Here is a 21,665-nt window from a genome sequence, read left to right as displayed (position 1 = left end):
CTTAATTTCCCCCTGGGATCAATAAACGATACTCTACTCTACTCTACTCTACTCTATCATGCTGGGTGTCTACTCCAGAGTCTGTAGGTGGATTCCAATTTGCTGACTTAGCGTCCCGTGGTATCAGTTCAGTCCCCTGCAACAATCAACTGTCCCTTATACTGTATTTCTATTTCTGAAAGGTGGCAACCACTGACTTGTATACTATAACTAACTATATTATAGTGTACAAGTCAGTGGTGGCAACCCCTGTACATTTGTGGTAAGAGTTCTAAGTCACTGACCTATTCTAGTGTGAGCATCTCCTTGTGTTTCAGGAATGAGTGAAAGAACACACTCCTCTGAGGTATGCGTCATCATCATGTAGGCTATACAATAGTTTTGTTAAAGGCAATGCTATGTCTAATAAGCTACTGATTTATTTTTGCTGTGAAATAATACTTATTTTCAACTTCTTCCACGTTGTGAAAAGGTATGGAGTTAACCAGTCAAAATTTCACAACACCCTGTGCAAGGTAGGCTATTAGTCTGACTACATGTCAAAATAAAAACACAAACATGCACCTCTGACCTGAGGCCTATTACAAAGCTGGTTCAGGATAAGTTAAGGTTCAGTTTAGAGGTAAATCATCTAATACAAGACTCTTCTATTAGGTGATTTACCTTAACCTTAACTTGTCCTGGACCAGCTTTGTAGTAGCCTATAGGCCCCAGAACATGCCACAACTAGCCTAATAGCAAAGAGTTTTACACATCCGCAACAGTTGGTGGCGGTAATGCTCCACGTCGGTAGCCAACCGCGAATAGAAGTAAACATCTAGAAGAAGGAGGAGGAGGAAATGGGAGTAGCGCACCTCACAACAGTAGCTCCTCAATCTTTCTGTGGAGCTTTAACAATATATCTTTAAAGGGAAAACGGCAGTGTTTCTAAGGCACTCGTGTTATTAGATGGATAAATCGATAATTTCAGGTCCATAAACGTTATTCCCTAACAAAGCACGATTGAACAAATCTATCCGCTGGTAGCATCGTCGCCCGATGATTTAGCTGCTAAAGGTAACGGAGTCGGACCAAAACAATGGAGTGCGAGGTGAGTTTGCAACAAATGATTGAAGACAATCTTGTGGAATGTGGAAATATTCAAATGCGTTTTCAGTCAGATCAGAAAAACGTCAGTCATCATTAGTCGTAGACGGCTCTGGTCGTGCCCATTGATACAGTAAGTCGTTGGTCATTGGTCGTGCCCAAAACAATTCGGCTGTTCAAGTAGTGCTGTATTTTGATACATGTTTCTTTTTTGTCCTCTCCCCCCCCCCCTTTCGTACCAACGTATTAATTTGTTTATAGATAAAGGCCATTTTCCACCATGTTGATGGAAATCACAAACAGACTTGCAGCAACCTGGAGAGGGCCAGCCAACTCATCACAGAAGCCTTGCAGGTTGGTAACCCCACAGACTCAGTTCTGTCATAGAAGAATTTTATTGACCGGTTGTTATGAGAACATAAGTAAGTTTTAAAGTTAAATCCGTATTGCTGCATGTGCAGACACGAGTTTAGCAAAATGATCTCCCATGAAAGAATACTCTGTGTGTGTGTGTATGTGTATGTGTGTGTGTGTGTGTGTGTGTTTCAGTATGAGTTCCGGCAGAACACAACCCTGCACATGTTAATCCACCGTCTGGAAGAGAGGGCAGCTGAGAATGGAAGGAGCCTATCAGAGCAGGTGGAGTCAAACCGGCAGCTGAAGCTCCAGGTGGATGAACTACAGAAACAACTGGAGGATAAAGACAACTCACTAACACAAGCCAAACAGGTGTGTGTTTCTCTCCTTCACTCTTCTGTAAGTAAGAGATATTCAAAGAGAGAGGTTATCAATCAGGTAGTGAGACAGAGGCTTCACCTTACACCTTCATCTTGACCAACCAAAGCTTCTGTTTAGAAAATTGTGAACATTCCATTGGCTGACGCCTGCTGGCGCTGAGCTCATTACATTCTTTGCTGTAGTTCAACTTCTATTGGAACGCTTTTGACACCCTCCGCGCCAGAAACGCTTTTGCAGCTTTTGATGCGTCTCCCGCTTGCTCTTCCACACAAAGTCAATTACTTCCGCTGCCTCCCACGCGCTCGATGCCGGCGGTGTGAATCGCGCGGTGAGGCTTAATTGACGGCTTAATTGTCTTAATTGACTAAACTCTACTATGAAAAACTTAAGAAAATCCAAAACTGATGAAAAAGTTAAAAAGCCTTTATTGTGATGGTTTTGTCATGTTAGACATTTAAAAGACCCCAACGCGTTTCGGCAGACAAGCCTTCGTCAGGGAGTTTTTAACTTTTTCAAAAGGAGAGTGCCTCGGATTTTCTTCAGTTTTTCATCTTCAGTTTTTTCCCTATCCAAAGAGCACCTCCTAAACTAGCTTTTCTGATTACTAAACTCTACTAGTTGGCATCTGTATTTAATATGGACATTTTCACACCTAGACACAAGTGAACTGACAGCAAAAGGACTCAGTTCTGTTTTTGTTCATTTTGTGAGTGTATTAAAAAGAGGCTGTAAGTAAGAGGCTGTATGTAAAAAGAGGCTTTTCTTGTGCTTCAGTCCTCTTTTTGATCATACCCGGCCCTTTAGACCCCTTCTTAAGGGATTACACTTAGTCACAAGTGAAAGCGTGAAAGTGAAAGCCCATTGGGAAACTCCAACTCCCATTGTCATTGTGACACAGCACTCCACAGCACACAAGTGAACACTGCACACTGCACACAACGAAATTGCATTCATGCCTCACCCGTGCAAGGGGGCAGCCCTCAGTGGCGCCCCATGGGGAGCAGTGCGGTGGGACGGTACCATGCTCAGGGTACCTCAGTCATGGAGGAGGATGGGGGAGAGCACTGGTTGATTACTCCCCCCACCAACCTGGCGGGTCGGGAGTCGAACCGGCAACCTCTGGGATGCAAGTCTGACGCCCTAACCGCTCACCCATGACTGCCCCACAAGTGTAACTTGTCAGAACTCAGTCAGAACTACTGAGTACGATTCACTTCCAAGGGGTCTGGGTACACTTTGAAGCGTTCACATATGCACAGAAATACTGAGTCACAGGTCTGAGTTCACTTAAATGGCTGAAGGGGACCAGTTGTGAAAACCATGTCATGTCTGCATTGTATTGCATTGTAATGTCTGTTTGTTTCCTGCAGAGTATTACTATGCTGAAGAATGAACTGAGAGACATACGGCAGCAACTCCACAGCCAGGAGAATAGTCAAAGGTACACACACACACACACACACACACACACACACACACACACACACACACACACACACACACACACACACACACACACACACACACGTTATGTACTTTATTTGATTCCACATTACAAGTTAATACAGGGCTGATAGTATTCAGGCTCAGTGCCTGATTTCAGGCTTGGCAGAGTTTGTCTGTAACATATATTCATGACCCATTAGGTTTTTCTTTCAAAAATGGTTAACCCTAAAGCGACCGACTGGGGTCATTTCTTGAAATATCATATTTTTATGAAAGTTTTCCAATGATAGCAACATAAAATAAGATTAAGGGACTCCCGCATTATTTCAGTTATTATGCATCTGCATTCTGCACATGCGCTGCGAGACACCACAATTTGAGTTTGTAGCAACGTTGCAACTTTGCAACAGTTGAGCGGTCCGGAGCGCTTGCTCTTTCTCACAGCTAGAACTACTCCGCTTCGAGTTTGTCACTACTTCAAGCCTGTCCTCCATGTGCTCCATGTTCAATGTGCAAAGTTAGTAGGCTAGATACAATGCCTTTTACAAAACGGAGGTAAGCTGTCATTTCATTTGATATCGGCTAGCGTTCAGGCAAAGTTAACCAAACAGTCATGCAGAATAGCGTGGTGTCTGCCTACTTTAACAGCAGTTTGTTAATGGGGGAAGATCAACATCAAGTTTTGGAGTTCCGTCAATTGCTCTGTCAGAATGTGTAGCCATTTGGTTGCAGGTTACTTTTATGTGGGCTTAAACATGCCAGGAACGTATTAAAAGTTTTTAGACAGTAAGCAAATGGCAGGGATTCCTGCGTGTCCATCCCAGCTTTGCGTGTAGAGCAGTGCACCGTCTCTCTCGCGCTAGAATTGCTGCAGCAAGTTCCAATCTATTGCCGCCTTTTGCCAAAGTTATTGCTTTGCAAAAAAGCATTTACTTAATGCGACTGAAGTGTAATTAAAACATATGCACGGAGCGAGATAGCTGAACTAACTATACTACTGAAATAAGAACGCCCCATATAATCAGTCAGCCAAAGGGGCAATCTGTAAAGAAAAGACATGTCCGAGTGAGAAGATTCTCTGCAGACTCCGCCTGATTTAAAGTGACAGTGCACACTTTCACGCACTGTAATAGAACAGCATAGCCTTAGCATGCATTTTTATTCTTTTAACTTTGTTACTTATTAGGCATAAAACTTGCTATTAAATGCATGCTAAACCCATGACATTATAGGATAATTAAAATCAATCATATGATCTTTTAAAACAAATTGTTATTCACATCAATAATATGAGTTCTTAACCCTAAAGCGACCGACTGGGGTCATTTATGAACCCGGGCACATATTTTCATACACCGTTTCTGCAATTTTCATCAGAAAAACTTGTCCTTCTAGGAGTTTGTCAATACATATGTTGTGCATGTTGTGAATGATTTTCGTGAGATTTGGACCATCTATATGGGATTTATAATCAAAACACCTCTGGGGTCATTTATGACCCCGAGAGGATCCATGAGATACTCAACGATATAATATCCATTGTTGTTGTAATTTTCAAACTCTGGTTTTTGTATTTTGTGTCTTGGGGCAGGCCATAAAGCAGCAGACCTAAAATATTCATATAAACATTTATAGTATTAAAATAAAATACATCATATAAATAAGTAGGGCACCCCTGCAATAGCCAACGAAGCATATTGTGAGGGCACCCAGGTAGCATTTCCTGTGTTATTGCTCCATATTTGTTGATATCATGGCACAGTGGTCCTAGACACATGATGAGAATATGAAATGGAAGTCATCCTGATGAACAAAGAGGGAGGAAACAAGTCATCAGTGTAGAAATCAATGGCGTTTTTAGAATGTTCCTTATTATATGGCTAGACAAAGGCTGAAGCACCAGTTGAATCATTTCTCTGGTCTAATACATATGGAAAAGACACCTTTTCACAGCTACAAAGTCCAGAAAACATTTCAGAGAAATTTTGAGTGTGCATAAAGTTATATGTTTGAGACGTGGTTTTGTCTATGTCAATTACCATATTCTCTGATCTTGTGATTTCATGAACCCAGAAATGTTGAGTACCCTAAAGTTTTATTGTAAAATTATCATCTATGGGCCTAATGGATAGAATTAAGCTTGGTTTCCCAAAGTTTCACTTTGAGTAATTTCCATAATTAGCATAAATATACTGTATTATTATGGTGAGACTACTACAAGTGAATTGGCTAAAAAATGTAAATGATAGATATCACCATGAAACTTTCTCAGTTGATTACTGATGATGGGAGAAGAAAAAAATGTTTTTTGTATTTTGATGTTTACATATGCAAATGAGGGCATATATCATATTCAGCATATACGTATTTAAGTTTGAGTCATTTTTAGTAAAACAATAAAATGTACAAATTCACGTTTTTTTTTGCTTTAGATGAAGGACAAGTATATGCAAGTATGTAAATACATTTGAATGAACCCCCAAAAATATTATAAACTCCTTGGGGTCATAAATGACCCCGTACGGACAGATTAGTTGCAAAAACAGGCCGGTCGCTTGAGGGTTAAAGGTTCAGGCTCAGAATACTTTTTTACTATCAGGCCTGTTAATATCAGTAGGAACCAAATATGATGAATGATCCAACAACTATTTTGATCAACAAACACATCTCATAATGGGAATGCATCATTAAGGATTCAGGAAACCTTAAACCTTCAGGAATCTCCTTTTCCAGATGAACATGCTCCCTCCACATACCGCATGTGCACACACGCACACGCACACACGCACACACACACACACACACACACACACACACACACCGTTGTTATTATGAAATACAGGTAGTTCGGGCTGTCAATGTGCCTTATTGAGCCCTGTGTAATTATACCCAGCTCATTCATCATGGCATAATCAACACACACACACACACACACACACACTATGCTCCAGTATAGACTGGAGAACTTCAACTTTCACCATCAACAATTTTTTTTAAACGCTGACCTCCAAGATCTGTGTCTCTGCTGCAGGACGATTCAGGAAGTGACTGAGTGGCTGCAGGATGGAGAGAGCCAGCCCAATGCTGTGGTACGTCAAAACACACTCTCGCTCTCTCTCTTTCTTTCTCTCTCTCTCCCTTTCTCACACACACACACTCTTTCTGTCTCTCTCTATCTCTTTTTTTCTCTCTTTGTTTCTTTCTTTCTTTCTTTCTTTCTTTCTTTCTTTCTTTTTTTCTTTCTTTCTTTCTTTCTTTCTTTCTTTCTTTCTTTCCGTCTTTATCTCTCTCTGTCTCACACACCAACTCTTTCTCTCTATCTCCTTTTCTTTCTCTTTCGTTCTATCTCTTTTTTTATTTTTTATTCTTCTTTCTCTCTCTCTCTCTCTCTCTCTCTCTCTCTCTCTCTCTCTCTCTCTCTCTCTCCCGCTCTCTCGCACACACTTAATTCAATTAAAGTATTTAGTTATTTAATATTGTTTTGATTACCCAGGCTGTCCTGACGTGACTCTCATATGTTGTTGCATGTTCTTTTACCATGTGCTGGACTATGCTGTTGTAACTGTACACTTCGCCTAGATGTCTTTGTTTGTTATTTAGATTTTTCTTTTAGCACTTGTTTATGTATCTTCTCATGTTATGCTACATTTTATTTTTACCATGTGTTGCACAATCATATCAGTGTTGCAACTGTACACTGCACCTAGATGTCTTTATCATCTAAAATTGCCACTAATTACTTGTATACTGCTGTACTGTAACCGCACGAATACACCGGCCACGACCTGAGCGAGGCGAACAACGGAAATAATTGACTTTGTATTGAGTCGTGCGACAAAAGCAATTCGGAAGACTAGAGGCGGTCCGTGCGACGAAAGCGACAGTTTGTAGTTGAATCCCTGGGAATTTTATGCAAATTAGTTATACGTGGTTCGACGACAGCCGCCACAGCCAATGAGAATGTTGGAATGCTTGCCTTCTCCTTTTAACGAACATGCTTTAGTCGCTTCAATCACTCGTATCGCTCTTGCTGCACAGAAGCGATTCTCTGTCGCTTGAATCTCGTCACGGCCGGTGTATTTGCCCGGTAAGTTGCTTTGGTCAAAGGCGTCTGCTAAATGTAATGTACTGTACTGTAATGTTCCAGAAAGAGGAGGGCAGTGTGCTGCCGAATACAATCGTTGGAATTAAAGAAGAAGTTGCTGATGATGGATATCCGTGCAATCAGTCAGGTGTGGCTCGCTCACTCACTCACTCACTCACTCACTCACTAATTGATCACCCTTTTCGCTCAATTGCTCACTCACTCACTCACTCACTGTCTCACTCTCATGCACACGCTCTCTCTCTTTCTCACTCGCGCTCTCACTCTTACTCACTCAATCACTCACTCAATCACCCTTTTCGCTCACTCACTCACTCACTTCCTCTCTCTTACTTTCTTTCATTCACGCCTTCCCTTTCTCACTTACTCACTCAATCTCTCTCTCAAACACATACACTTACTTACTCTCTCACTCACTCTCTCACTCACTCACGCGCTCTCTTACACTTTCACACGCTCTCTCTCTTTCTCTCTCTCACTCACTCACTCACTCACTCACTCTTTTCTCTCACTCACTCACTCACTTTCTCTCTCTTATTTTCTTTCATTCACTCCCTCCCTTCCTCACTTACTCACTGAATCACTCAATCTCTCTCTCAAGCACTTACTCTCACGCTCTTACTCACTCACTCACTCGTGCACTCTCTCTCTCTCTCTCTCTCTCTCTCTCTCACACACTCTCCCTCACTCCCTCACTCACTCACTCACTCACTCACTCACTCACTCACTCACTCACTCACGGGACGGGCATTGGGAATTAGCCAAGGCTATAAATGCTATGATGCTATTCTGTTGGGCTTGCTTAGCCTACATGATGTGTATCTGTCCCTATCAAATAAACCAAACTGAACTGAACTTTGGACAAATGTCTGCTGTGTAAACATAGTTTATACAATCTAGTTTTGCTTTTAAATGACGATTGAAATAAGTCTCCTTTGTTTTTTCTTGTCCAGTAGATGACACTGACGACTCCACAGAGCACACCGACCTCTCATCTGCAGATATTAAAGCTGAAATAGTGAAGGTAGAGTCTCAGCTTTATTTGTTTTAAAACTATAGTACCCACTCCTTGTTAAGCATAAGCATTAGTTATGCATTTGTTAAGCATTGTCCAAACCTTAGACAACCCTTCGTAAAACATTTGTTAACCCTCATCTCTTTATTATTTCCCATTACTTAATCATTAACATGCAATTTTTCATTTTTCATCCAGTTTTGTATAGGTTTTGACCAAAATGGTTTTAAAATCAATATATTGTGTCAAACTTTCCTCAGAATTGAATTTCATAATAAGTCCAAGAAGCAACTGTTTAGTGGTGGTAGGGAGCCACAGTCTGAAAGCAATATTATATTATTGTCCAACTATGTACACTCTGGTTCTGGAGAGCCCTGTCTTGCGACCGTTTAGCCCAACGCTGCATAACCGGAACTCCAGGGAGCCACAGTTCAGACTTGAAAGTGTTTCCTTTTGTTTATGATTTTTTTAGGAGGAAGTGGAATTTTTTGACATTGCTCCAATGGACCGTTCTAATGAGATGAACCAGTCGCCTCCAGATCCAGAGAGATACTTGAGACTGTCAGTGCAGTTAGTGGACTGTGGTGCAACGCAAGATCAGCAAGCGACGACCAGCAATAACGATGAGGATGGAGAACGACTAAATACCGGTAAGAGATATAGACGTGTCCATGCACGCACTACATGTAATATGTAATATGTCCATACTCTACTAAATACCGGTAAGAGATACAGACGTGTCCATATGTACGCAATAATATGTAATATGTAATAATAAGTCCATACAGATCCTGGCCATATAATTAGAATATCATGAAAATATTGATTTATTTCCATAATTCCATCAGTAATGTTTAACTTTCATGGATTTTATAGATGCATTGCCCACCTTTGGAACTATTCCAATCATTTATTTGTTTATTTTGGTAGTATGTACACATTACTTTGGATACTGTGGCTCTTGATACATCACAAGTATTTGCTGTCTTGGTAAAAGATGCACCAGCAACACACTTGCACCAAGAATTTCTCCTTTTTTGAACTCTGATATGTCACCCATAATATCATCAATGTGCATTGCAATATTTTGAGCAAAACTGTGCTCTTAACCTGTTTATTGAACCTTCACACTGTGCTCTTACTGGTGCTATGTGCAATTAAGGAAGACTGGCCACAAGGGTGGTCCAATTTATCCATGAAACTTCGCACACTAAAATGACAGGTGTTTCAGTTTCATTGTACACCCCCCGTGCATTGATGTAAGTACGACACCAGCACATGTTACATATTACATATTACTACTAGAGATGTACAGGATCCAAGATCCGGTTCCGGATCCGGCAGGATAATAGGGTTTTTCAGACTATCCGAATCTGGCAGGATCTTAAGCAGTGGATCCGGTATCCGGCAGTTACCTAAAAATTACGTAGCCTAGGCTTTTCAGTCAGTCTTTCACAACCCCAATCGCTGCATAGAGTGAAAGCCCTTTGGAAGCGGCCGTTGAAGGCAGTGTGGCAGTAAGCCAATGAGTCTTAAAAATAGTTTGCGCCAACCCTTTCGTAGGATCCGGTATCCGGTTCCGGATCCGGCAGGATCTTAAGCAGTGGATCCGGTATCCGGCAGGATCCTAAAAATTAGGATCCGGTGCATCTCTAATTACTACACATCTCGCTTGGAACCACACGGCTACCTTGCAGGCCGGGTATCCTGTGCACCCATATGTGCGTTCCAATATGCAACCTTGTGGCCTCGTATCAGGAAGTAATACCTTGTGATGACGTCACTGACAGCAGCATTATATTTCAATATCTCACAAAAGCTCAATTGTAAAGTTATTTTCTCATTTTCAAACAGGATGTTTAAATGAAGAATAGTCCACCAAAAATTGTTTTGGCTAGGCTGACAGCGGGGAAACTTCATTGTTTTCTCTACGGAAGCGGGGCATCAGCAAAACGTGAGGCCACAAGCCCAAGTGGAGGACGCAAGGTCTCATATTGGAATGCAGCCAAGGTGTCGTAAGACAGAGAATTTGTCCTTTCTCCCCCTCAAGAGTCAAGACACCAATTTGAGGTCAGCTTTCAACTCCGCTCTCAGGTCTGGGGTGCATTTCTGAAAAGTGTAGTTCCTAACGATGTTAGCTACTTTGTTGGTTGCAATGCAATTTCCCATTGGCAACTACCTAAGTTGCTAACTGCTAACAACTACGCTTTCCAGAAATGCACCCCAGGCTTGGACATCTCGTAGCCCATGGAGTTATAGCCTTCCACCAATAGAATGGGACTTGCAGGACAGTGCTAGCCTGATGAACCAACCTGGATGTGAGATTGGATGTGTAATTTAGTCTAGCTCCCGATGAATAGCACATCTGAAGATTGTTGATGGGAACAACCCGTTGTCTTTCAAACCGTGCCTGTGCCTATAGGCCAACGCTCTGACCAATCAGCGCCGCCATCTTTCTCGTTGATGTGCTTTCCCAGCGTTGCGAGTTTCGTCGTCACTCCCTGAAAACCCCCTCAAAACCCTGCCCGATTTCATTCAAATCAAATCTCTGCGCTGTGATTGGTTTCCCCGATTCAGGGCAATGTATTCAAAATGTTCGACTGTCCAAGGCCAGACCACTCGCTGACAAAAAATTTTGGCGTCCAGCGGGTGGCGCTGGTTTACTAGGCTAGGACACAGCCAAAGGCACCCAGAACTGCCAGTCAGCAAACTGGTGCTGTGGAAGATATCACATGGGCGCCGGCTAAGAGGACGTCCCACACTTGCTGCATATGTGGACATACTTAAGAAGGACGCCGGAGCCCAGAGTACCAGCGACCTGAAAAGATGTATGGAGAATCGGGATGACTGGAAGCAACGACTGAAGACTCGTCTGAGGCCGACCTAGAGAGAGACCAACCCCCATCCCAAGCTCTCCTGGAAGGAACCGCTGGTCAGAAGTCAGCCCCACATACATGCATTCGGCTCAGTTTCAATATGTTGCGCATGTGTTGCATCGTTGCCAATGCCATGCTTCTCCATGAGGCAGATGAGGTCAGCCTCTGTTAGTAGCTGTGGCAGTCTTGTTTGTCTATCTACCATCTCTATGGCTGTCGGCGAATGGGGGGGGGGGGGGGGGGGGATGGGCCTGGTCAGATTTGTTTTCATTTCGTGGGTTGGGTACATCTCTGTCCAGAATGCCCTATGCAAAAGCCCCCCAGTCATTATCTTGCGTTTGCTGTGCAGCAGTGTTGTAACTTAAGGTTTAAGTCATTTCAAGTTCTCAAAGTCAAAGGGTCCTTGTCTGCCACTAGGCCTCTCTGTTGGGTTTAGAGATGGGGCAGCCTGTTCCATGGCAAGGGTGTCTATAAACTCATTTCGCCAGTGGTCCATACTAAAGCAGCTGTTCTTGCGTTCTTTCCAGTTCATGAGAAAAAAATGTTTTGCCACTAAGAACGCTAGAGACAGTACATGTTGTATTTTCCTTGCCTGTACTCCATCTATCCCATTTCCAAGCAAACACAAAATTGGGCAAGGGGTTATGCATATATAAATAAAGAATTCAAGATGTTAACAATGCCAACAAGATGTTAACAAAGAATAAGATGCATTAAAAGTGGCAAAAAGTAAACAAAGACATCAAGGTGTAGTGTGCAGTTGCAACACTGACAGCATTGTCCAACACAAGGTAAAAGATGCAACATTAAATAATAAGAAGGTAACAAGGCATTTTGGATAATAAAACAAGACATCTAGGCGCAGTGTACAGTTGCAAGACTAGCAACAATGTCCAACACATGGTAAAAGATTTAAAAGGATGTTAAGCAATTTAGGTATATAAAAGACGCTTAAGAAAAGAAATGAAAAACTAAGGAAAGAGACTAAGAAACTAAGGCCCCGAGGTGAGAATTAGTTATGTTAGAGTGTTAAGCAGATTCTTAGGTTCTGAGATAGATTATCTTTTCTTCCAAGCAGCTCGGTACCAACCAGTCCCTTCCAACGCCACGGTGTGCAACTGCGGCCAGGACGCCATCCTCTTCACCGTGCAGGAGGCGGTGCCCAACCAGGACCGCCAGTTCTACAAGTGCAACAGCGGGACCTGTAACTACTTCCTGTGGGCAGACGAACTTCCTGTCTGCCAGGGGGCGCAGCCTGGAGGAGGAGCAGGGAGGAGGAGTAACCCACAGCCTCCTCCTCCGAGGACGTCCTTTGGGTTCGACAACACCAACCAGGGCTTTGGGAATGTAGGAGGAGTCGTCGGGAGAGGGCCAGGAGGTGGTGGTGGTGGAGCAAGAGGAGGAGGAGGAGCAGGAGGTGGTGGTGGAGCAGGAGCAGCAGCAGCAGTAGTAGAAGGAGGTGGTGATGAAGGGCAGACCATGTATAACTGTAACGAGTTGGCTGTCTCCAAGACTGTGATGATGGAGGAGGGCCCCACTAAAGGCCGCAAAAGGGGTAGAAAGCCGGGAAAGACGTTACCTTCCTCCTCGGCCAAAGCACCTGCAGCCAAGAAGCCGGGAAAGACGGTACCTTCCTCCTCGGCCAAAGCACCTGCAGCCAAGAGATACAGGACTTGTGGCGTTTGCAATCAGCCTGGACACACACGAACAACATGTTCACACACCTGCTAAAAGAGAAATGGCTGAAATTAGTTAAAGCATACCGTAAACAATGAAATGGGTCATTGTACAGAAAAATGTCAGGGGTATATTGCCTTGCCTTCACACGAGATACCAATGATCTAGAAGTGTTCTTAAGTGTTCTTCAAGTCTTCTTGAAGAGGTCGGTTGAACTGGTAAACAATTGTATGTGTATGGTTTTTCACAATTTCTATATTATATATTATAATATTTAACATTGTATCAATGGAAAAAAACAATGGTAAAAGGTACATGTGATTATTGATTTCTCTGACTCTACATTGTTATTTACTGATTAAATATAGGTATGACTATTTAAAATGTCACGCCCTGCCACATTGATTTGTCCTATAATACAATGGTATTATGGCATATACAGCCGCGGCAAAAATTGAGACCACACGTTTTTATTATATTTTATTATGGATAGGTATGGGTTTGAGTAAAACAAACATTGTTTTTTCATTCTATAAACTACCTACAACATTTCCTCCGTATTGCGAAAGGAAATATTGTTATGTAGATCATTTATTTGCGGAAAATCTCAAATGGTCAAAATAACACAAGCTGTATGCTCCCAAGCTGGAAATACAGTGCAGTTCAAGAAGAACCGGTGTTACGTACGTGGAAAAGATGGAAATCTTCGAGTAGAAGCTAGCAGCTTTCATAGAAACTTTCGAAGTTTTGTAGTCTTCTTCTACAGAACACCATATAAGGCGTACCAATCTATTTAGAACTGAAGTAAAACATGTCTGCCCCCTAATGGGGCAAAGGTTAAACTACATTTGAATTCCTATTTGAAAAAAACCTCAGCTTCATTCAGTACGTCATCTCGTCGACAAAAGTCGACACTGGCACCCAGAGAGTTAAAACATCTCCTAAGTGATTCAAGTAAGTAAAAGAAAGTAAGACTTAAGTTTATTGTAAAATTAAGTGGGAGTGTTGTAATAAAGTAATTTGACAATGCAGGTTAAGATAGGAAATACTGCCACCTTGTGCTCTGTATGCCCTGTGTTTTCAGTTCAATAAATGCACGTAAAACTTCAATAATATGAAGACCTACATGTTCTTGCCAAAAAAAAAAGACAAAAAATGTTTCCTCTAAGGATGAACTTGTGTTTATGTGCTAGCATGTTAGCAGGCAGACATGTGGTCAGTCGAAAATGACTGACCATCAGGTCCCGTCATGTCAGACCCTGTCAGTGTATGAAATGTACATGTATGTAAATTCATTGATTTGTCTGACTCTACAATGTTATTGACGAAGTTTGACTAAATTGTCACGCCCTGCCGTCACATTGATTTGTCCAAGAATATAATAGAATACATTTTTCTCACAAACGGCTTTCAAAAAAGTAAAAAAAATGTTTCCTGTCAGGATGGCCTTGTGTTTATGTGCAGTTTATGTGTTTATGTTGAAAGGCAGACACACGTTCAGTTGAAAATGGCCGACCATCAGGCCCTGTCAGTGTATGGACATAAATGCAGTGCCTGCGCTAAATCTATTGTGAAAATTAATACGTACATGCAATACCAATAATAATTCGTATGATTTACACAGATTGTTGGTACATGGCTCCCGGTCCTGTGGCAGAGAGACAGAGGCTATGTCGAGCACGGCGAAATGCAGACCCAGAGAGGACGGCACAGCATCTTCAGAGACAGAGGGAGAACTGGAAGGAGAAGAAACGAAGGAAGAAGACTATTAATGAGCTGAGTGAGAGCGAGCAAAGGCATAGACGCAAGTTATGGAGAGAGCATCAGAAAAGAAGTAGGCTCAAGAGGAAGGCTGCCAGGGCCCTAAATTAACTTTTTTTCCACCACCAGCCAAAATAGTAAGTAGATGTAAATCTTACTAGCCAAACACACACTCACTAAGTAATGAGTAAACGTGGCTAGTAAGTACATCTTTTGTGCCAACCAAACTGAAAATTCAAAAGCATTTGGCCGGTTGGCTGGTGTTAATATAGAGCCCTGAAGGCTGCATCACCAATAGCCAAGTCCTGCACCACCAGAGCCAGATCCTGCATCACTTATAGCCTTGCCAGGTTACCACCAGACCTAATCACAAGTAGGGCTGCACAATTATCGTGGCAATAGTGACCTACCTTTGAGAGCGTACTTGAAGCCAGAACATACTGACAGGCTGGTGTTTCTGGCCAGAAATCTGTCCACCTGAGTTTCATGCTATTGCCTTTACATAATTATTACAATTTATTTTATTTTGCTCATCCCGTATATAATTCATTCTTGGTTATATTTCATCTTGTTATAATTTGCAAAAAAATCAATAATCGTGATTAATAATCGTGATTAAGGTTTTGACCAAAATAATCGTGATTACGATTTTTTCCATAATCGTGCAGCCCTAATCACAAGTGAGATTAGGTCTGGGGACCTGCCTACTGTAAATTCCGTAGGGGGCGGAATACTTGGCTATTATGACACATTGCCCTGCTCTCTGATTGGACAGAGACACTGTAAAGGTCGGAATGCTGCTTGGCCGTTAAGACACACCAGCCCCTCTCTCTGATTGGACGGAGACCGGGACCATGATCTTGTCCGTTATGAGTCATCGTCCCCAGACTGTCTTTCAGATCGAAACGATTGTGTAGAACTAAAGGCAGTATGGGAGTTCCCAGGCTACCAATAGCCAAGGCCTGCACCAACATTAGCCAGATCCAGCACCAGAGCCAGGTCCGGCAACAGTGTCAGAGCTACGTCTTTCAAGGTTAGAGATGACTGATTCAAAGTGGTGCATCTTGCCAATGTGTGCATCTAGGATATACTTTTACTTGTGGTTGTGTCATTACTACAGGGTGACCTGGTGAAATTGTGCCCTGACCAAAACCATCCATCTCTAAACCGAACCTGTCACAGGGCGTTTGTACAGCACACCTTACCTTGCAAAGGTGCATTGGACACACACGATAGGCCAGCCGCACATTGGCTCCGACAGCACTGCGGCGCACTTTCGCTTCCGACATAATTCGGACCCCCAAACCCAATTTCACACGAACATAGCATTGAAAGTCAATGGGTGGCGCCGACAAAATAGAACTCGTCTCTAATTGCTATCCGACATCGGCGAATGTCCACGGACATCGACGCCAGTGTGCGGGGTTCTATTCAAAACAATGGAATCGAACTTTTGCGGAGCAGTGCACAGCACTTTGTCGGAGCCTATGTGTGGAAGCCCATAGTCGGTTCAAATCAGCGTGTCATCTGTACACTCGTCATAATCAGGGCTGTACCTTCCATCTGGCATAGCAGGCATTTCTCGGTGGGCCCTGCACCCTCTTGGGCCCCTTTTTTATATTATATATTTATATATATAATTATATATTCCGTCATGCGACGCTTTACCGTCCTAGTGTGTATACTGTACACTTTGTTGTATTGGCCTTCATACACAGGCACAAAGTATCTTTTCATCATGTCTTTACAACTAAAGCATCTCACACCAATATGTGTGTGTTTTCATTTCATAAATTACAATAAATGAAACATTGTTTGAAAATGTGTGTTCTCGTGATGTTATTAAGCCACAAATGAATACTGTATTTAGTCTGCAATACTATACAAATACTTTTCTTTTTCATTCTATTAATATAAATATATTTCTTTTAAGAGTTACAGGGGTTGGACAAAATATCTGAGACGCCTTTCATTTTAGTGTGGGAAGTTTCATGACTGAAGTGGACCAGCCTGTTGGCCAATCTTCATTAATTGCACATTGCACCAGTAAAGTGAAGTGTGAAGGTTCAATTAGCAGGGTTAGAGCACAGTTTTTCTCAAAATGTTGCAATGCACACAACATTAAGGGTGACGTATCAGAACTCAAGAATGAGAAATTCTTGGTGCTTGTGTTGTTGCATCTTTGACCGAGACAGCAAGTCTTTGTGATTTATCAATAGCCACGGTATCCAAGGTAATGTCTGCATACCACCAAGAAGGATAAACCACATCCAACAGGATTAACTGTGGATGCAAGAGGAAACTTTTTCACCTCCCATGCATGAGGTGTTTTTGGCAGCATGCAGACTAAAAACTACCAGGTTCAGGAATAGCTTCTTTCTGACCCACCACATTGAATACCACTAAAATCCAGGTCATTGTAATGTAATTGTAACTTAAGTTATTTAGCATTGTAACTAAGTAAATATTATATATAATATATTATTTTTTGCTATGTAGTGCCTTGCATTACTGCATTACAGCAAAAAGAAATGCATTACAGTAATTAATTATTAATTTTGTAATGCATTACCTCCCAACACTGCGAACAAGCAGTAACCTATTGGGGTACGATTGCTGCGGCCTCATGTCATTTTCTGGACAGACACGTGCCCTGTGTATTAGGGCTGCACAATTAATCAAAAAATAATCAAAATCGTGATAAACTAGTGAAATCGAACTCATGATTTTAATCGTGATTTAATTGTGGCAATAGTGACCTACTTTTGAGAGCGTCCTTGAAGCCAGAACATACTGACAGGCTGGTGTTTCTGGCCAGAAATCTGTTTTATGCTATTGCCTTTACATAATTATTACCATTCATTTTATTTTGCTCATCCCGTGTGAAATTCATTCTTGGTTATATTTCGTCTTGTTATAATTTTCAAAAAAATCTGCAAAAATCAATAATCGTGATTAATAATCGTGATAATGATTTTGACCAAAATAATCGTGATAATGATTTTTTTCCATAATCGTACAGCCCTATTGTGTATGCAAGTCGGCTCACTTGAAGGGCAAATTTGCATAAGAGTAATGGAAATGTGTGATTGCTTTACCATGAATATTTACAAAGTAAATCAACTTCAGGATTGTACAGGAAGATGTTAATTCCTGCTTGGCACTGCTGCCTGTCGCACCTCCTCCGGTGCCCATGGGTCAGCTGCAGGGTCGTCAGTCAGGAACCACTGCTTTATCAACGTTTCGTTCCTTTAATCCTGAAACGTCTAGCGTGTGGCGGAGCAGCGCCAGGGACGTCTCCCTGTCACCCCCTGCAGCTGATAGGTAATATGTACTGGTCTGACCAACGTAGGTTTTGTAGCTGAAGTACGCACTAGGCAGTAAAAAAAAGATTTACGGTGGTTTAGTTATGGTAGGGATTCTGAACAAAAATATACACAGCTTTACAGGTTGCATTTTTGTTTCTTTTTTGGTGGGTGTTGTAGGAGGAGGATCACAACCGTCATTGTCTGCAGTCCCCAAATTCCCAGCCATTGGCGACAGGAAGGTGGAAAAGAGGAGGTCATACAAGTCTGGAAAGGATGTCTCCACAAGGTGTGCAATGGAAAAGGACCAACAGGTGGTGCACGTACAAGACGAGCCCAATCTCGAACAAGAGCAGCACACACACACACAGGAAAAAACGCCCCGCCAACACCACCGCCACCGCCAACATCCTGGCAAGCGTGTTACGAGGACAACAAATTCTCTCTCCGCACAGAAGCTCAAGCGCCACCACTGTGACGAATGTGGCAAGAATTTCACACAAGCGCGAAACCTGCGGAGGCACAACCTCATTCACACGGGAGAGAGGCCTCATCAGTGTACACAGTGCAGTCTGTGTTTTAGACAATGTGGAGATCTGCGAGCGCACCTCCGCATCCACACAGGTGATAGGCCTTATCGTTGCCCATGTGGCAAGACTTTCACACAAGCGTCCAACCTGAGGAGGCATCAGCGCGTCCACTTGGGAGACAAACCACACAAATGTACTGTATGTGACAAAAGTTTTGCTCAGTTAGCCCATCTCACAAAACACCAGCGCCTTCACACGGGGAATGAGCCCCAGTGTAGCCAGGCTTTCACAGAAGGGAGCACTGTCAACGAATATTCGAAGTTCGAATTCGAGTTCGAATAGTGTTTAAAAAAAAGCACAAATTCAAAATGTGTAAATTAATATTCGAATGTGGGAAAAAAAACGTGCCTGCTAAAGGTAACTCTGGCTACGCTGACTGAAAGCAGGAAGTGTAGCCCAACTGAACGGCAAGATAAAATATTTAAGCTCCCAAATCGTTTTGTACTTTTCAGCTACTTGGACAGTTGTTGCTGCATTTCTATGAAGTTGTCAGTTCTAACTTCTAACTGGAGTGATGTTAATTGTTCATGGTCTTGACTGACTCGCAGCGCGGCTGCTCCTTTAAATTATCCACGCTGGTTTTGTTGACAGGTGGAGAACTCGTCTTTTGTTTGACGAGCGCACCTCCACATCCACACAGGTGATCAGCTTTATCGTTGCCCTTGTGGCAAGTCTTTCACACAAGCGACTACACTCGGGAGACAAACCACACAAATGTACTGTATGTAACAGAAGTTTTAATCAGTTAGCCCATCTCACAAAACACCTGCGCCTTCACACAGGGAATAAATAAGCCCCAGTGTAGCCAGACCGTGGGTAGTCATGGGTAAGCGGTTAGGGCGTCAGACTTGTAGCCCAAATGTTGCCTGTTTGACTCCCGACCCACCAGGTTGGTGGGGGGAGTAATTAACCAGTGCTCTCCCCCATCCTCCTCCATGACTGAGGTACCCTGAGCATGGTACCGTTCCGCCGCACTATTCCCTATAGGGCGCCATTGGGGGCTGCCCCCTTGCACGGGTGAGGCATGAATGCAATTCCGTTGTGTTCAGTGTGCAGTGTGCACTTGTGTGCTGTGGAGTGCTGTGTCACAATGACAATGGGAGTTGGGAGTTGGGAGTTTCCCAGTTGGGCTTTCACTACACTTGACTTCACTTTCACACAAGCAAACACCTCCCCCAACCACTGTGAAGTGTGGCGAACGTGTGGTTAGAGAGTTGGTCTTTCTATCTAGAGCAGCGGTGGGGAACCTTTTTCATTCGGAGGGCCACTTCAAATTCACCCGAGGGCCGTAAAAGGCCTCCGAGGGCCGTACTATGAACACAAACCAGGATTTCCCCCTGCACTTTAGGCCTAAATTAAAGGCATTCACCTTTAAAACAGACCCCACCTTCTCTACGTTCCCTGAATATAACTAAATTGTATTGCAAAAGCATTTTCTAAGGTTCCTTCACAAAATATGTCATATTTCATGTGAAGCTGCATAATATTAAAATTATCTCAGGGGGCCGGATAAAACGGCCTCAAGGGCCGCAAATGGCCCTCGAGACATAGGTTCCCCACCCCTGATCTAGAGGTTGTCGGTTCGAACCCCCCCTGACGTCTCCATACATCTCCATCCATGGCTGAAGCGCCCAGCAAGGCACCTAACCCCACATTGCTCCAGGGACTGTAACCAATACCCTGAAAAATAATAGTTGTAAGTCGCTTTGAATAAATGAGAGCGTCAGCTAAGTGCAATGTAATGTAATAATGTACTGTAATGTCGCCGGGCATCCACATTCAGACATGCACATTAGCACATAGGAAGAGTGGCAAACGTGTAAGGGATGATGTAGCCCAAGGCTATTCAATTAGAATTTCATCTGGGCCAGAACTACAGTCGGGCCACACATTTTCAGACATCACGACCACTGAAATTACACTTGAAATCAGTAGTCCACGAACAAATTTTAAACATAGTTCCTCTAACCTAAAACTTAACCACATTGAATGTGAATGTGTAAGAGAAGCAGAAGATTCACAAGCAATAATGTGTTGTACTGCAGTAACAAAACTGAAATGTATACTGCTTCATTTGGGGGCCATGCCTGGGCCGCATGTGGACTGCATCTGGGCCGCATGTGGCCCTCGGGCTTCCAATTGTATAGCCCTGATGTAGCCTATTGTCCAAATCTGATGGTCGCTAAATATTTCCAGACGGGGTGAACAACACCCAGACGCTGAAGGGGGCTTCAGTCAGGCAGCCCCGGTCACTACGCGATGTCTCGCCTACTAAACTTAGGTTCATTACAGGACCCTTTCTGTCTAATCAGTGACAGTAATTCCAGAAACTTCATTGGCAACACAAACAATGCTGAGCCCTGACCATCATTATCAATCCTGTTACAGGCTTCAGCAGCTGTGCTTATTTGGGCGCAGCGGCCACTATCGAAAAAAAGTTGACTACAGAACGTTGGGGAAGCCCATTGAAAGTGAATGGGAGCCCTCCCAACATTCTAGAGCAGTGTTTCCCAACCAGGGGTACGTGTACCACTAGGGGTACGCGAGCACACCTCAGGGGGTACGCAGAAAAAAGTAATAATAGCAAATATATTGAGTGTAGTCACATTGGGATAGAGGATCAAAGCATGAGTGAGGGCAAGGGGGTACTCATCATATGACAAAATGGCTTAGGGGGTACGCAGGACACAAAAGGTTGGGAAACTCTGTTTTAGAGGGCTGTATTATAAATGTACTACATCTCGCCACACATCCGCATTCACACATATCCGTTAACACATGGGAAGAATTAGACCAACTTGCCAGGCAAAAAAAATTTTTTCGGGTTCATCTACTTTACCAGGGTGGTTCTAAATTTCTGTTCTGACAATGCACAGAATATCTCGTAAATAACTTGTAAATGCATGTATGTAAGGTTATTACATTGTATAAACTTGCAAAGGCTTGTCGAAAGATCCAAAATCATACAGTTCTATTTCTGTTCAGTTCAGTTTCTATTTTAATGAAATTCGTGTACACTATTGACTTCAAAGAAAACATTAAAAACATTGTCTGATTCATTGTCAA

At 42.8% G+C, this 21,665-nt stretch overlaps 3 protein-coding genes across 3 annotated transcripts; all 3 read left to right on the top strand.

Annotated features, from left to right (window-relative positions):
- The first annotated feature begins 817 nt into the window (after window positions 1-817).
- On the top strand, window positions 818-8,656 carry LOC134443109 (myosin-3-like). The gene is made up of 8 exons (XM_063193041.1): window positions 818-1,090; window positions 1,348-1,440; window positions 1,636-1,815; window positions 3,195-3,265; window positions 6,302-6,359; window positions 7,418-7,502; window positions 8,332-8,399; window positions 8,651-8,656. Exons 1-8 carry the CDS (start codon window positions 1,079-1,081, stop codon window positions 8,654-8,656), a joined length of 573 nt encoding a protein of 190 aa, XP_063049111.1. The 5' UTR covers window positions 818-1,078.
- Window positions 8,657-8,866: 210 nt separating this feature from the next.
- LOC134443135 (DNA topoisomerase 3-alpha-like) lies at window positions 8,867-13,317 on the top strand. The gene is made up of 2 exons (XM_063193050.1): window positions 8,867-9,040; window positions 12,345-13,317. Exons 1-2 carry the CDS (start codon window positions 8,893-8,895, stop codon window positions 12,995-12,997), a joined length of 801 nt encoding a protein of 266 aa, XP_063049120.1. The 5' UTR covers window positions 8,867-8,892; the 3' UTR covers window positions 12,998-13,317.
- Window positions 13,318-14,672: 1,355 nt separating this feature from the next.
- On the top strand, window positions 14,673-21,665 carry LOC134443136 (zinc finger protein 239-like). The gene is made up of 2 exons (XM_063193052.1): window positions 14,673-15,737; window positions 18,190-21,665. The coding sequence occupies exons 1-2, from the start codon at window positions 15,635-15,637 to the stop codon at window positions 18,879-18,881; spliced, it is 795 nt and encodes a 264-aa protein (XP_063049122.1). The 5' UTR covers window positions 14,673-15,634; the 3' UTR covers window positions 18,882-21,665.

The sequence above is a fragment of the Engraulis encrasicolus genome, unplaced genomic scaffold (genome assembly GCF_034702125.1).
Source record: "Engraulis encrasicolus isolate BLACKSEA-1 unplaced genomic scaffold, IST_EnEncr_1.0 scaffold_28_np1212, whole genome shotgun sequence".
NCBI classification, from domain to species: domain Eukaryota; kingdom Metazoa; phylum Chordata; class Actinopteri; order Clupeiformes; family Engraulidae; genus Engraulis; species Engraulis encrasicolus.
The sequence above is the reverse complement of the archived record's forward strand: the minus strand, read 5'-3'. Positions and strand labels throughout refer to the sequence as shown.

Excerpts from the sequence above, each read along its gene's own strand:
- LOC134443109 (XM_063193041.1), top strand. Across the intron at positions 1,441-1,635 it reads TCATCACAGAAGCCTTGCAG|TATGAGTTCCGGCAGAACAC; the intron begins GTTGGTAACCCC and ends TGTGTGTTTCAG. Across the intron at positions 7,503-8,331 it reads ATATCCGTGCAATCAGTCAG|ATGACACTGACGACTCCACA; the intron begins GTGTGGCTCGCT and ends CTTGTCCAGTAG.
- LOC134443135 (XM_063193050.1), top strand. The coding sequence starts at position 8,893 with ATGGACCGTTCTAATGAGATGAACCAGTCGCCTCCAGATCCAGAGAGA. Across the intron at positions 9,041-12,344 it reads TGGAGAACGACTAAATACCG|CTCGGTACCAACCAGTCCCT; the intron begins GTAAGAGATATA and ends TCTTCCAAGCAG.
- LOC134443136 (XM_063193052.1), top strand. The coding sequence starts at position 15,635 with ATGGGAGTTCCCAGGCTACCAATAGCCAAGGCCTGCACCAACATTAGC. Across the intron at positions 15,738-18,189 it reads TCAGAGCTACGTCTTTCAAG|GAGGAGGATCACAACCGTCA; the intron begins GTTAGAGATGAC and ends TGGGTGTTGTAG.